The sequence below is a fragment of the Lipotes vexillifer genome, unplaced genomic scaffold, assembly GCF_000442215.2.
Source record: "Lipotes vexillifer unplaced genomic scaffold, Lipotes_vexillifer_v1.1 scaffold170, whole genome shotgun sequence".
Lineage (NCBI taxonomy): Eukaryota > Metazoa > Chordata > Mammalia > Artiodactyla > Lipotidae > Lipotes > Lipotes vexillifer.
In genome coordinates, this window is record NW_006772326.1 from 479,224 (window position 1) to 496,242 (window position 17,019).

At 40.6% G+C, this 17,019-nt stretch overlaps 1 protein-coding gene across 2 annotated transcripts in view; it reads right to left on the reverse strand.

Moving 5' to 3' along the window:
- Positions 1-7,215: 7,215 nt before the first annotated feature.
- Positions 7,216-17,019, reverse strand: part of GNS (glucosamine (N-acetyl)-6-sulfatase) — a 51,794-nt gene continuing 41,990 nt past the window's right edge. The window contains exon 14 of one of the 2 annotated variants that reach the window (XM_007447380.1): positions 7,216-7,622. In XM_007447380.1, the coding sequence (XP_007447442.1) occupies positions 7,547-7,622 (76 nt within the window). In that variant the 3' untranslated portion in view covers positions 7,216-7,546. The remainder of the gene's footprint in view (positions 7,623-17,019) is intronic. The other variant, XM_007447381.1, reaches the window with a different exon arrangement.

The window sequence follows — 17,019 nt, forward strand, 5'->3', positions numbered from 1 at the left end:
GCCCCGGGGGCCTGGGCGGCTGAGCCTGGGCCCCGCAATGGGAGAGGCCCCAGCAGTGAGAGGCCCGCGTACCGAAAAAAAAAAAAAAAAGAAAGCAGGCCAGAATCTTGGCCTGTAGCCACTGCTAAAAGAGCAGCACCACCCCTGTGCTGTGCTCTCCCCTGCACCAGCCTTTGTGGGTTATGGAGAACCCCTGGAGGGAAGACTTGGATTTGTGTCTGGGGTCTGCCAGCCGAGAGAGTCCATTAAAATATTTTCCAGCATGTGTTGAGGCCAACAGTTTAGCAACCATTCCAGCAAAGCAGCTTCTACTTGGTTTTAGTAATTATAGCTGCAAACTAGCATTTGCTTATACTCTTCAAGTATATAATGTATGTAAGACTTTTTATTCCCCCTTTGGAGACAAGTCGAGCCTCTACCACTGGACAGCATTGCCCTGTCCCAGGTACCTACAGTTGGATAGGTTTTGGCAAAAGGTTTGCCCCAGTTTCTCTTGGTAAACCAGGTTTGGTCATTATATTAGTCATACATTGCCATACATAGTTTTTGCTTGTTTGTTTTTTTTTGCGGTAAGCAGGCCTCTCACTGTTGTGGCCTCTCCCGTTGCAGAGCACAGGATCCGGACATGCAGGTTCAGTGGCCATGGCTCACGGGCCCAGCTGCTCCGTGGCATGTGGGATCCTCCCGGTGCAGGGCACGAACCCGTGTCCCCTGCATCGGCAGACGGACTCCCAACCACTGCCCCACCAGGGAAGCCCCTATTTTTTAATTGTTTTTTTGCTATTAAGTTGAATGTGTTCTTTACACGTTTGGGATATTAACCCCTTATCATACATGATTTCTAAATAGTTTCTTCTATTCAGTAGGCTGCCCTTTTATATTGTCATTGTTTTCCTTTGCTATGCAGAAGCATTTTAGTTTGATATAGTCCCACTTGTTTGTTTTTTTTTGCCTTTGCTTTTGGAGTCAGATCCAAAAAATCACTAATACTGATGTCAAGCAACATATTGCCTATGTTTTCTTCTAGGATTTTTATGGTTTCAGGTTTTACATTCTTCAATCCATTTTGAGTTAATTTTTGTGTATGGTGTAAAATAGTAGTCTAGTTATACTCTTTTGCATGTGGCTGCCAGTTTTCCCAGAACCATTTATTGAAGATACTGTCCTTTCCCTATTGTATATTCTTGGCTTTGTCCTAAATTAACCATAAATGCATGAGTTTATTTCTGGGCTCTCCGTTCAATTGATCCATGTGTCTGTTTTTATGCCTATACCATACATTTTTGATTACTGTAGCTTTGTAATATAGTTTGAAATCAGTGAGCATGATGCCTCCAGCTTTGTTGGTCTTTCTTAAGATTGTTTTGGGTATTTGGGGTCTCTTGTGGTTCCATCCAAATTTTAGGATTGTTTGTTCTGTTTCTGTGAAAAATGTCTCTGGAATTTTGATAGGGATTGCATTGAATCTGTAGATTGCTTTGGGTAGTATGGACATTTTAATATTAATCTTCCAATCCATGAGCACAGAATATCTTTCCATTTATTTGTGTCTTCTTCAGTTTCTTTCATCAGTGTCTTTTAGTTTTCAGTGTGTAGGTTTCTGACTTTCTTGGTTAATCTAATTCCTAGGTATTTTCTTTTTTGGAAGGTAGCTATGCTCACCACTAAATCACCAATGCTGCACTGTTTTATTCTTTCTGATGCAGTTATAAATGGAATTAATTTCTTAATTTCTTTTTCTCATAGTTTATTAGTATATAGAAATACAAGATTTTTGTATACTGATGTTGTATCTTACAGCTATACTGAATTCATTTATTAGTTCTAGCAGTTTTCTTGTGTGGAATCTTTAGGGTTTTCTGTATATGTCATCTGCAAATAGTTACAGTTTTACTTCTTCCTTTCTGATTTGGATTCTTTTTATTTTACTTGCCTAATTGCTCTGGCTAGGATTTCCAATACTATGTTTGTTTTTCTTTCTTTCTTGACTTTTTATTAGAAAAGATATTTTACATATAATTTTAGTTTTCTTTTTTAACATCTTTATTGGAGTATAATTGCTTTACAATGGTGTGTTAGTTTCTGCTTTATAACAAAGTGAATCAGCTATCCAATACTATGTTGAATAAAAGTGACAGTGGGCATCTTTGTCTTTGTTCCTCATCTTAGAAGAAAGGCTTTCAGCTTTTCATTGTTAGCTGTGGACTTGTCATCGATGACTTTTATGTTGAGGTATGTTTACTCTGTATGCACTCTGTATGAGTTTTTATCATGAACGTTGAGTTTTGTCAAATGCTTTTTCTGCATCTATTGTGATGATCATGTTTTTTATCCTTCATTTGGTTAATGTGGTATATATAGCACATTGATTTGTGGATGTTGAACCACTCTTGCATCCTTGTACTAAATTCCACTTGATCATGGTGTATGAGCCTTTTAATGTTATCGTTGAATTCAGTTTGCTAGTATCTTGTTAGAGGATTTTTGCCTCTGTGTTTATCAGGGATATTGGCCTGTAATTTTCTTTTCTTATGATGTCCTTGTCTGGTTTTGGTATGAGAGTAATGCTAGCCTCATAGAATGATTTTGGAAGTGTTCCTTCCTCTCCTGTTTTTGGAAGAGTTTGAGAAGGATTGGTATTAGTTCCACTTTGAATGCTTGGTAGAATTCACCAGTGAAGCTACCTGGTCCTGGACTTTTGTTTACTGGGAGGCTTTTTTTTTTTTTTCTTTAAATTTTATTTATTTTTGGCTGTGTTTGGTCTTTGTTTCTGTGTGAGGGCTTTCTCTAGTTGCGGTGAGCGGGGGCCACTCTTCATTGCGGTGCGCAGGCCTCTCACGATCGCAGCCTCTCTTGTTGCGGAGCACAGGCTCCAGATGCGCAGGCTCAGTAGTTGTGTGTCACGGGCTTAGTTGCTCTGCGGTATGTGGGACCTTCCTGGACCAGGTCTCATACCTGTGTCCCCTGCATTGGCAGGCATTCTCAACCACTGCGCCACCAGGGAAGCCCTGGGAGGCTTGTTGAATACATTCAATCTCCTTACTAGTGATCAGACTATTCACATTTTCTATTTCTTCATGATTCAGTCCTAGAAGGCTGTATGTTTCTAGGAATTTATCCGTTTCTTCTGGGTTATCCGATTTGTCGGCATATAATTAGTTGTTCATAGTACTCTCTTATGATCCTTTGTATATGTGTGGTACAGTTGTAATGTCTCCCCTTTCACTTCTGATTTTACTTGAGCCCCTTTTATTCTTGGTGAGTCTAGTTAAGGGTTTGTCAGAGGAGCTGTTTTCACTTTGTTCTCAAAAGTCATGCTGTGGAGCACAAGAAGCCACTTGAATGGTAGTGTTAACTCCCCTTCTTAGTCTGAAACTGTTTTCCCTGTAACTACAGATATCAGGGATGAGTTTTCAATCTACACAATAATGTCCTGGGGGTCAGGAAGAGAGTAATTTGCTTTCATAACCCAGCCCACGTCCAGGCAGAGTAGGCACTCAGACATATGAGGGAGGGTAAAATCCTTCTTAGATCAGAGAGAGAGCAGAGTTTAATAGATGTCTTCAAAGCCACATCTTTGAAACCTTGAGTCTTTCTTTGACTAATGAGCTTTGTGAGCTTGGATAAACTAAGCTGAGGAAAGCAGCTTGTTGGCAGAGCCATTTTTATCACAATAAATACTAATTACAACCATTCTGTGTATTTCTCCACCCTGTGAGGACCCATCAGCATCAGTCTGAGGGGCAGGTTGTGAGGATATATAAGATCTCAGGTCTCACCAGCAGAAGGTGGTAATGAAAGCTTCCTCTCAAAGACTAAGATTTAGAACTGTCATCTACTCTGTGGTACTCCTGAAGCTGGCTCCCACGTCCCACATGCAAATCTTATATAGTAATTCCTAGGTCATCAGTAAAGGTCCCTGCACAGTGCGTTCAGCTTGGGGCCTCTAGGTTCTCTGCTCTTGCCACTACAGACTTCAAGGTACACACGTGACTAGCCCTTTAAACCCATGACAGGCAGAGAAAGAAGGTGAAACAAATACTAAACCTGTACAGTGTTTGGTTCTACAGGGCAGGGTACAGTCTCAGTGGGAATGGTGGGGGGGGGGCTGCGAATTAGAAAAATGGATTTAGTAGAGTCTGTACTTACCCTCACTTTGAGTCTAAGTAAAGAAACGTTCTCCTCTTCCTTGGTGGCTTGATACTGTGATAAACTCAATTGTTTTTCTGATAGTATAGTAGTATGGAAACTTTATGGTATGGTTATCTTCTAACATCTTGTTTTTCTGCTTGGTCTTCAGAACTTACAAGAGGCAACCTACTAGGTCTGAGGTTGGCAAATTATGATTTTTTTTTTTTTTGGTAAAGTTTTGTTGGAACATAGCCATGCATATTCATTTGTGTTGTCTATGGCTACTTTTGTACTGAAGCAGCAAAGTAGCTGTGATAGAGACATAGCCTGCAAACCTAAAATATTAACTATCCCTTTAAGAAAAAGTCTGTCAACTCCAGTAGGACTGACTTCTCATTTACGGCGATGGATCACATGACTGAACATCAAGCCAAGGCACCTTCGACGGTGAGCTTTAGTTTATCTAATTTAAAGCTGGTCAAGGTAAGTTGTTTTTTTTTCTCTCCAAACTGTAAATGCATAAAGATTTATCAGGACGGATTTTCTACATGGTGCTCATTCAGGGATACTGGGCAGCAGGGACCACACATATACACGAACGAGGTTTCCAGGCAGGGACTGTGGTACCCAATGCGAAACAGCCCATCGCCAGGACTAGGTGAGTGATTAAAACATTAAACAGTATACAGCAAAGAACATTTTGTCAAAATTACTACTTGTGGACTACAACAAAGGACACATTCCCACTAGAACAGAAATAAATTTTAATTCATTGAAAAGTGCAGCAGTGAACAGGGTCCTTCAAAGGGCACTTCCTTAGTCAAATGACTGAGGTGACACAGAGCCAGGGCAGAATAACTTGTAAGAACAGATGATGCAAACACATGAATTCACAAATTCAGTTGGACCTAAGCGGTGGTGAAACAAAAGACCCAAATATCCCCACCTAGTTCCACTGGTGGATCAGTTTAAATACCCTTTGCTTTCTCTTAATAAGGATCCTGGGACAATTTATCTTCTTTCATTAAAACACTAGTCCTTAGACACAAAAATATAACCTTCCATGGCTATCATTACTATTTTGTACAAAAACCCTACTGCTGTCAATTAAAATGTATTTTGCAACAGCACCATTGGTCAAATTCAAAGATACTCAAAAGGCATGCCCTACTTTGTAGTTGTAGGGAATGTTATTTTACTTGAGGGAGAGCTTTGTAATAGGAAATCTTATAAGGCAAAATCTCTATTCTTCCCCAAGACCTCTGTTCGTTCCTAATGGTTACAGTTTTCTATTACCAATACATACGGACCTGGTCTTCTTAAAAGGGAAAACAATCAAAATTCAAATCAGTACAATTAAGAGAGAAACAAGGCAAGCCTCTTGCAGTGGGGCCCTTGTACATATCATTCTGAAAAATTCCAGTGCATTTTGTGGTCTGCTAGTCTAGAAACTGAGGTCTCTTTATGAAAGATGATTTTAGTGTAAATCCAGAATGCAACCAGTCCAAGAGGAGAAAAAGTCAAATTAGAGGCCATTCAAAAATCAGGGGTACAAAAAAAGGGCTTCACTGCATTCCCTGCCCTGCCCGCCCCCCAGACAAAAGTCTGATAAATGTAAGAGCAGTGGGACAGGAATACTATCAGCGGCTGACTTGTGTTACTCTTACTATGTCATCTGCTTTCAGGAATGAGCATCATAGAACTGAATAATATGACATCACAGTACAAGACCTGGTAAGAGTTGTTTTCTCTTTATTCAGGAATAACCATGGTCAACTTCCATTAATGTGGAAGCTGACTGATTAATGTGAAGACTCCAAAGTGTAGAATAAAGCCAATACCCATACTCAACATTGTAGTTTGCGTTTAGTTACAAAATTGTTAGAATTTCTTTTCCTAAAATGGTCACAGCAGAGGTATTCATTCCACTTGCCCATTTCACCTCTAAATACCACCAGTTACTGGCATTGTATGAGGTAAAGGAATAAACCCAATGGCTGTTAACCCAACATGGCTACCTGGAATTGTGATAGAAAAGTTACTTATGGCCATGTCTTACAAAGTGCTTAAAGCTCAACCTAGGACCTTACATAAAGCTAAAATCCCTACTGCCTGAGTTGAACAGGTTATAAACCACGGTTCCTCCTCCTCCCCTGCTGCCACATCACCAATTAACCTTCCTGTGAAGAAAACACAAGAAATGGGATTGGTCTTCAAGCCAAGAGACAGAAATGCAGGTGTTCTAAACAGTGAGGAAATCTCAAGAAGATCGGGTTTCGACAGAGGAATATAGTGAATTAGGCCCAAATTACACAAGACTCCAAAAACTCAGCAAGTTTTGCTGAAAGGGAAGAAGGTAAGTAGTTGGTACTCTGCATCAACACTAAGGAATTCTTACATCTTATAACAAATGAACAGAATGTCAGCAATATGCAGAGGGAGTCTCACAACTTCACACATGGGACTAGAACCCAGGCTCCCTGCCGGACAGGCACTTACTGCACCCTGATTTATAGCCCTTCAGCGTGTCAACCAGAGAGCCCTACCTACAAAAGGCCCTCAGAAAACACAACCTTCACCAACCCCTGGAATTTCTTCTCTGCTGAAATACTTAACCCACTTTATATTTCAGATCCGAGAAAGGGAAGTATCAAGAGAAGAGACGTTCCCCAGATACCCCTGGTGTTCACTGGCACTCCGTGTGATTAGCAGCCACTGGAAAGTAGATGTCCATCACCTTCAGTAATCACCTGGAATTAACCTTTACCAAAAGCTTGCTACTGTTCTATTTCAATGTAGCACCAGCCCAGAACTGCCAAAAAATGAACAGAGCTTCACTGATGCGTTTTGAATTTGTGATCCATTGTGATGGATATTATAAACAGTGTATTTCTACAGATCTAAAAACAATGGTATTTGTTCTTAATCAGATGGTTCAGCTCTGATGGTTATTCTTCAAGCCATGTGATATTAGTATTTTTGATAGTGAAGTGTTCAATCTCAAATGCTATGCAGGTCCTCTGATTTTAGGTCAAGCTGTATACCAAAAACCTTGCCCCCCTAAAGCATTGCCATTTATCTGAATGGATTTACAAATCTAGACTTTGACCACATGGGGAATCATCAAGAACTGTGGCCCCAGGACAGAAAGGGTTTGGTGAGAACAAAGACCTCAGGAGTATCATCATCAGTTGAATAAAGGGACCAGGGACAGCCACTCCTGACACACAGGCAGAGTTCACAGTTTAACACACTGCACAAGGAAGTCAGCTGTTTGTTTGGGTTGCTTTTTCAAACAGGACTTAAAGCCAGTCCAGAAACCCTTCCAGGCATGGTCTTGAAGACTAGCTACAGACACACCTACTACAATCACTTCATCAGAAAGAGGCGTGCAAGGGATCCAACCGCAGCGGTGCTACAGATGTTTTGAAAACCTTCGAGTCCTGACACTGCCATGATTGTTGAACATGAGACGAGGGTCAAACCTATATCTGGGCACAGAAAAAGAAAAAAAACAATGTCACGTTAACTACAATTAGCCATTGAGTACTTCATTCAGAATATTAACTGGAAAGAATGGCAGGAAGGGATACAAAAGGAAAAATTAAGTCACCGGAAGGGCATCTAGTGGGAAAGTCTGTAGTACAAAGCAAGAGTACTTAGTAATTAAGAGCATTTCCATCGTAAGTCAGCAAGCACAAAATAATATAGTGGAAGTGGAGAGGAGAAACAGAACTAAGGCTAATCCTGAAAGGGGTTAGGAGGAAAGGTTTGAGCTTACTTTTCTTTGGGGGGGGGGGCGATCCCTCAACTATAAAGCAGCCTGGGAAGAGTCTAGTCCTTGCTGAAAGCCCTTCCAACATTTTCAAAGCCCTGTCTTCTTTCTCAGTTTAGATACACAGACTGTGGTGGGTAAGAACGCAGGTCTGCACCTGACAAGAGCTTGAATCTGGCTCATTATGAACTTAGGTAAGTCATCGACCCCTCTGGCCACCGGCAAAACAGGAAGGCAACTCATGTAAAATGTGTGGCACATAAAATCACTTATTTACCACCCGTGGGGAAGTAAGAATGAATGCCAATGGTAACTTGAGACCTGGCAGACATGAAGAACACAGACTGGGGATTTCCCTGGCGGTCCAGTGGTTAAGACTCCGAGCTTCCACTGCAGGGGACACGGGTTCCATCCCTGGTTGAGGAACGAAGATCCCACATGCCTCGGGGCGTGGCCAAAAAAAAAAAAAAAAAAAAAAAACCCACAGCCTGGCTGGACTTTGTGTGATCTGGAAATAACGTTGTATTTTACTTCGATCTGCTACCTTCTGGTAACAGACACTAACTCTTAGTATTATTTTATAGCAAGGGTTGGCCAAGTTTTTCTGTAAAGGGCCAGATAATAAATATTTTAGAGTTTGTGGGCCACACAGTCTCTGTCCCAACTACTCAACTTTGTTGCTGAAGTGCAAAAGCAGCCCCAGGTAGTACATAAATATCTGTGTGCACTGTATTCCAACTGGTGGCGTCTGGAGTGGGCCTGTGATATCTAGTCTGCTGGCACCCACTCTAGAAGATTCTATCGGCCTAACTGTTTGGGAGGTAAGAATAAGCTATGGCTAAGGAATTTAAAAGAAAACCAGGTGGAGTTTAAATAGCTCAGGCTACCATCAGCAAGGCCAGCATCTAGAATCTTAGTTATAAGCCTCCAGAATGTGTGCAAGACAGTTAGTTATGGTTAAAAAAACAAAGCAATTTCACGGAAGACGCCTTGAGAGGGTAAGGTGTTGTTGAGACCATCTGGACTGGGTATGCGACTTAGCCCCATTAAAGCCTCTATATAAACCTCAAGATTCCGCCAGGTGGGTGCGGAGATCTACTCGTCTTGCAGCTGCCCAAGACAAGCCTCTCATACAAGGAAACTGAGGCTTGTTCAATTAAGATAATGCACCAAAGATCAACAGCAGTTTTGAGGATGGAGATAAGGTGGCAGAGAAGAGGGATGTGAGCTCACCTCTTCTCACGAAAACACCAAGTTCACAACTAACTGCTGAACCACCATTGACAAAAAAAGCACTGGAACTTACCAGAAAGATATCCTACGTCCAAAAACAAAGAAGAAGCCACAATGAGACAATAGGAGGGGTGCAATCGTGATAAAATCAAATCCCATACCTGCTGGGTGGCTGACCCACAAACTGGAAAATAATTGTATCTCAGAGGTTCTCCCACAGGAGTGAAAGTTATGAGCCTGCATCAGGCTCCCCAGCCTGGGGATATGGCATCAGGAGGAGGAGCCCCCAGGGCATTTGGCTTTGAAGGCCAGCGGGGTTAGACTGGGGCAAAGAGAAACTCCACTCTTGGAGGGTGCACACAAGGTCTCGTGCACACCAGGACCCAGGGGAAAAAAGCAGTGACCTCACAGGAGTCTGGGCTTAACCCACCTGCTGGTATTGGAGGGTCTCCCCTGGAAGCAGGCGGGGGGCAGCTGTGGCTCACTACAGGGACAAAGACACTGGTGGCGGTAGTTCTGGGGAGTACTCATTGGTGTGAGCCCTTCAGGAGGCTGCCATTTTCTCACCAAGACCTGGCCTCACCCAACAGCCTACAGGCTCCAGTGCTGGGATGCCTCAGGCCAAACAACCAACTGGGTGGGAATACAACCCCTCCCCATCAGCAGACAGGCTGCCTGAAGTCTTCCTGAGCCCACAGCTGCTGGCTAAACACACCCCTTGACATGGCCCTGCCCACCAGAGGGACAAGACCCAGCTCCACCCACTGGGCAGGCACCCATCCCCACCCCCCGCCCCTCCCAAACAGGAAGCCTGCACAAGCCTCTTAGACTGGCCTCATCCACCAGGGGGCAGCAGCAGAAGCAAGACAAACTACAACCCTTCAGCCTACAGAATGGAAACCACAACCACAAAAAAAACAGACAAAATGAGACAGCAGAGGAGTATGCCCTATACAAGGGAACAAGAGAAAACCCCAGAAGAACTAAGTGAAATGGAGATAGGTGATCTACCCAAAAAACAATTCAGAGTAATGATAGTAAAGATGACCCAAGATCTTGGGAAAAGAATGGAGGCACAGATGGAGAAGACAGAAGAAATGTTTAATAAAGAGCTAGAAGATCTAAAGAACAAACAGAGATGAAGAAAACCGAGATGAATAATACACTAGAAAGAATCGGTAACAGAATAAATGAGACAGAACAACAGATAAGTGAGCTGGAAGACAAAATGGTGTAAATCACTGCCACAGAACAGAATAAAGAATGGAAAGAAATGAGGACAGTCTGAGAGACCTCCGGGACCACATTAAATGCACCGCATTATAGGGGTCCCAGAAGGAGAAGAGAGAAAGGGCCTGACAAAATATCTAAAGAGATACTAGCTGAAAACTTCCCTAAAATGGGAAAGGAAACAATCACCCAAGTCCAGGGAGTGCAGAGAGTCCCAGGCAGGATAAACCCAAGGAGGAACACACTAAGACACATATTAATCAAATTGACAAAAATTAAAGACAATGAGAAAATATTGAAAGCAGGAAGAGAAAAGCAACACAGAACATACAACGGAATCCCCATGAGGTTATCAGCTGATTTCTCAGCAGAAACTCTGCAGGCCAGGAGGGAGTGGCACAATATATTAAAGTGATGAAAGGGAAGAACCTACGACCAAGATTACTCTACCAGCAAGGCTCTCATTCAGAGTTGACAGAGAAATCAAAAGCTTTACAGACAAGCAAAAGCTAAGAGAATTCAGCATCACCACACCAGCTTTGCAACCAATGTTAAAGGAACTTCTCTAGGCAGGGGAAAAAAAAAGGCCACAACTAGAAAATTAAGAATGAGAAAGCTCACTGGTAAAGACAAACGTACAGTAAAGGTAGGAAATCATCCACACACAAATATGATATCAAAACCAGCAACTGTGAGAAGAGTACAAATCCAGGATATTGGAAATGCATTTGAAATTAAAAGACCAGCAAATTAAAATAATCTTGTACATATATACAGACTGCTATATCAAAACCTCATGGTAAATGTAAACTGAAAATCTACAGCAGATACACACACACAAAAAAGAAAAAGGAATCCAAACACAAAGTTGGGCATCAAATCAGAAGAGAACAAAAGAGGAAGGGGAGAAAAAAGAACTACAAAAGCAAATCCAAAACAATTAACAAAATGGCAATAAGAACATACATATTGATAATTACCTGAAATGAAAACGAATTAAATGCTCTAACCAAAAGACACGGACTGGCTGAATGGCTATGAAAACAAGACCCAAATATATGCTATCTACAAAAGACCCACTTCAGATCTATGGACACATACAGACAAAGTGAGGGGATGGAAAAAGGTATTCCATACAAATGGGAATCAGAAGAAAGCTGGAGTGGCAATACTCGTATCAGACAAAACAGACTTTAAAATAACACCCCACTTTCATCAATGGACAGATCATCCAGACAGAAAATCAATAAGGAAACACAGGCCTTAAATGACACATTAGACCCGATGCACTTAATTGATATTTATGGAGCATTCCATCCAAAAGCAGCATAATATACATTCTTTTCAAGTGCACATGGAACATTCTCCAGCACCTATCACATGCTGGGCCACAAAGAGAGCTTCAATAAATTTAAGAAAATTGAAATCATATCAAGCATCTTTTCCATCCACAACACTATGAGATTAGAAATCAACTACAAGAAAAAAACTGTAGAAAGCACAAACACGTGGAGGCTAAACAAGATGCTACTAAACACCCAACGGATCACTGAAGAAATCAAAGAGGAAATCAAAAAATACCTAGAGACAAATGAAAACGAAAACAGAACGATCCAAAACCTATCGCACGCAGCAGAAGCAGTTCTGAGAGGGAGTTCATAGCAATACAAGCTTTACCTAAGGAAACAAGAAACATCTCAAACATCCTAACCTTGCACCTAAAGCAACTAGAGAAAGAAAGACAAACAAAACCCAAAGTTAGCAGAAGGAAAGAAATCACAAAGATCAGAGCAGAAATAAATGAAACAGAGATGAAGAAAACAATAGAAAAGATCAATGAAACTAAAATCTGGTTCTTTGAAATGATAAACAAAACTGATAAACCTTTAGCCAGACTCATCAAGAAAAAAAGGCAGAGGGCTCAAATCAATAAAATTAGAAATGGAAAAGGAGAAGTTGCAACTGACACCACAGAAATACAAAGGACGATAAGAGACTACTACAAGCAACTATATGCCAATATAATGAACAACCTGCAAGAAATGGACAAATTCTTAGAAAGGTACAATTTCCCAAGACTGAACCAGGAAGAAACAGAAAATATGAACAGACCAATCACAAGTACTGAAATTGAAACTGTGATTAAAAAATTCCCAATGAACAAAAGCCCAGGACCAGATGACTTCACAGGCAAATTCTATCAAATATTTAGAGAAGAGTTAATAACAGCTATCCTTTTGAAACTATTCCATTGAAACTATTCTCCAAAACTGCAGAGGAAGGAATACTCCCAAACTTACTCTGTGAGGCCACCATTACCTTGATACCAAAATCAGACAAAGGTACCATAAAAAATGAAAATTACAGGCCAATATCACTGATGAACATAGATGCAAAATCCTCAACAAAATACTAGCAAACCGAATCCAAAAATACATTAAAAGGATCATACACCACGATCAAGTAGGATTTATCTCAGGGATGCAAGGATTTTTCAATATCTGCAAATCAGTCAGTGTGATACACCACATTAACAAATTGAAGAATAAAAATCATATTTTCATCTCAATAGATACAGAAAAGCTTTTGACAAAATTCAATACCCATTTATGATAAAAACTCTCCAGAAAGTGGGCCTAGAGGGAACCTACCTCAACATAATAAAGGGCAATGCCTACTTTGTTAGGCCTACACCTGACATCATTCTCAATGGTGAAAAGCTAAAAGCATTTCCTCTAAGATCAGAAACAAGACAACGATGCCCACTTTCTCCATTTTTATTCAACAGAGTTTTGGAAGTCCTAGCCACAGCAATCAGAGAAGAAAAACAAGGAATCCAGATGGGAAAAGAAGAAATAAAAGTGTCACTGTTTGCAGATGACATGACACTATACATAGAAAATCCTAGAGATGCTACCAGTAAATGACTAGAGCTCACCAATGAATTTGATAAAGCTGCAAGATAGAAAATTAATACACAGAAATCTGTTACATTTCTATACACTAACAATGAAAGATCACAAAGAGAAATTAAAGAAACAATCCCATTTACCGTCACATCAAAAAGAATAAAATACCTAGGAATAAACCTACCTAAGGAGTCAAAAGACCTGTACTCTGAAAACTATAAGATGCTGATGAAAGAAATCAAAGATGATACAAACAGATGGAAAGATATACCATGTTCTTGGACTGGAAGAATCCATACTGTCAAATGACTGTACTACCCAAAGCGATGTACAGATTCAATGCAATCCCTATCAAATTACCAATGGCATTTTTCACAGAACCAGAACAAAAAAAAATTAAATTTGTATGGAAACACAAAAGACCCTGAATAGCCAAAGCCATCCTGAGAAAGAAAAACAGAATTGGAGGAATCAGGCTCCCTGACTTCAGACTATACTACAAAGCTTTCATCAAAACAATATGGTACTGGCACAAAAACAGAAATATAGATCAATGGAACAGGACAGAAAACCCAGAGATAAACCCACACGCATATGGTCACCTTATCTTTGATAAAGGAGGCAAGAATATACAATGGAGAAAAGACAGTCTCTTCAATAAGTGGTGCTGGGAAAACCAGACGGCTACATGTAAAAGAATGAAATTAGAACACTCCCTAACACCATACACGAAAATAAACTCAAAATGGATTAGAGACCTAAATGTAAGGCCAGACACTATCAAACTCTTAGAGGAAAACACAGAATACTCTTTGACATAAATCACAGCAACATCTTTTTTGATCCATCTCCTAGAGTCATGGAAATAAAAACAAACGTGAACCAAGGAAACCATAAACAAAACGAAAAGATAACTCACAGAATGAGAGAAAATATTTGAAAAACAATGTGACTGACAAGGGATTAATCTCCAAAATTTACAAACAGCTCAAGCAGCTCAATATTAAAAAGACAACCCAATCCCCAAATGGGCAAATCTAAATAGACATTTCTCCAAAGAAGACATAAAGACGGCCAATAAGCACATAAAAACATGCTCAACATCACTAATTATTAGAGAAATGCAAATCAAAACTGCAGTGAGGTATCACCTCACACCAGTCAGAATGGCCATTTCCAAAAAGTCTACAAACAATAAATGCTTGGAGAGCCTGTGGAGAAATGGGAACCCTCCTAAACTGTTGGTGAGAATGTAAATTGGTACAACCACTATGGGGACAGTATGGAAGTTCCTTAAAAAACTAAAAATAGAGCTACCATATGCTCCTGCAATCCCACTCCTGGGCATATATCTGAGAAAACCATAATTTGAAAAGATACATGCACCCTAATGTTCACTGCAGCACTATTTACAATAGCCAAAACATGGAAGCAACCTAAGTGTGCATCAACAGATGAATGGATAAAGATGTGGTACATATATACAATGGAATATTACTCAACCGTGAAAAAGAATGAAATAATACCATCTGTAGCAACATGGATGGACCTGGAGATTATCATACTACGTGAAGTAAGTCAGACAGAGAAAGACAAATATCATATGATATCACTTATATGTGGAATCTAAAAAAAAAAAGATACAAATGAACTTATTTACAAAATAGAAATAAACTCACAGACTTAGAAAACAAACTTACAGTTATCAAAAGGGAAAGGTGGGGGGACGGATAAATTGGGAGTTTGGGATTGACATATACACACTACTATATTTAAAATACATAACCAACAAGGACCTACTTACACAGGGAACGCTATTAAATATTCTGTACTAACCTAAATGGGAAAAGAATTCGAAAAAGACAGATACATGTATATATAGCTGAGTCACTTTGCTGTACACCTGAAACTAACAAAACACTGTAAATCAACTATAGTCCAAGGGAAGAGATATGGGAACATATGTATATGTATAACTGATTCACTCTGTTATAAAGCAGAAACTAACACACCATTGTAAAGCAATTATACCCCAATAAAGAGGTTAAAAAAATATATATATAAAATAAAAATTAAAAACAAAAAACAAAAAAAACAAACCTTGCCTGGAAGTCAAGAGATCTTGCTAAATCAGTTCCAAACGGTTGACCTTTGGGCAAATCAACTCCAAGCACTATTTCCTCATGTGAAATTTACCTGTTTGGGCTCTAAGGGCTATAGGGGAATTCTATGGTTGAGTCCTTCTAACACTTAACGGGGCTGCTGCATCTGACCTTCTGTGGCCCAACATTACAGTCCAAGATGTCCAAGTCTCATGACCCTCTATGCAAGATTTAGTTAGATGCTGGCTTTAAATTCCTAGAGTCAGTCAGCGACTGCTATAGACATCTAACTTTATTTAGTTTGGTAAAACATTCTGAGCAAAATAGCTGTTAGTAACTGAAAAATCAGCCTGTGTCAATTAGAAGTCTAGTGCTTCTATCTTAGAGAATGAACTTCCTATTTCAAGGAAATGCCACCAAATGAGGATCCATTTCACTAACTTGGAGGAAAGATTAAAGCTGAGTGGTCAGAATGCTTGATCAGTTACTAATTACACATTAACAAGATATAAAAGTTAATTAGCTTAAATGATATAAAATTATGATAGATATTGTCTTTTTACATTGTTACCTTTAGTTTGCTGGCATCCATGTCTCTTTGGCTCTATATACCCTACTTAAAAGCAAAAGTACTACATTTCTTTAATAAAATAGTCTACAATCGCCTTTCTCATTCACATACATTCCTCACTGATTTGGACTGAAGATACCAACTTCACATGAAGGTAGCTAAATAATTTACTAGTTTCCATTAGCTTAGGACATCATTCTTCCCTCTCTCCTACATTCAGAGTATAAGAACTGAAATAATCCTTTCCCAATGAAAGTCTGATTTTGAATTTTATAATCTTCAAGCAAAAAATGACAGGCTTCTTGTAACACACAGCTCAAATGCATGGTGTGTTGACAGCCATGTTACTGATGAAAATTTACTGTTTAAGAGGAATGAGTGGGAGGAACAGAGCTGACTTAGTAGGTGAGCGTTAAGTATCTTTCCAACCTTCATATATTACAGCGGGCTTATTTATTTCGACACTTGAGAGTTCATACTTTCTATTTCATTGTGTGTATTTAATATATTAAATTTACTGGCAAGTATTCAAGTTTCTGTAATTGGAGCTTTTGAGAAGAGAAATGAAAGCATATGCTCTCAGAAGCACTAGGGAACAGGGAAGCCCTGGGTCAGCTTACACTAAAGCAAACCCAGATGTCACCAGTGCAATCAAGTGGCACCATGACAAGAATCACAGGGAGGAAGAAGAGCCCTGCGGGGTACGGGCAGGGCTGCGCCCCCAGCTATAGCACCAGCTGGTTGTGGAGAGCAGCTCGTTTTCCCAGCACAACTGGCTGCTGCGCTGGGATGCAGTAGTCCCCTTGTAATGCAGAACAGAGAGAAACAGCTCAGCTCAGAGCAAGGAGGACCCATCAGGCTCCCTGTGCCCTCAAGAATGGCAGGGCTGGGCTTCCCTGGTGGCGCAGTGCTTGGGAGTCCGCCTGCCGATGCGGGAGACGCGGGTTCGTGCCCCGTTTCGGGGGGGTCCCACGTGCCGCGGAGCGGCTGGGCCCGTGAGCCATGGCCGCTGAGCCTGCGCGTCCGGAGCCTGTGCTCCGCAAATGGGAGAGGCCACAACAGTGAGAG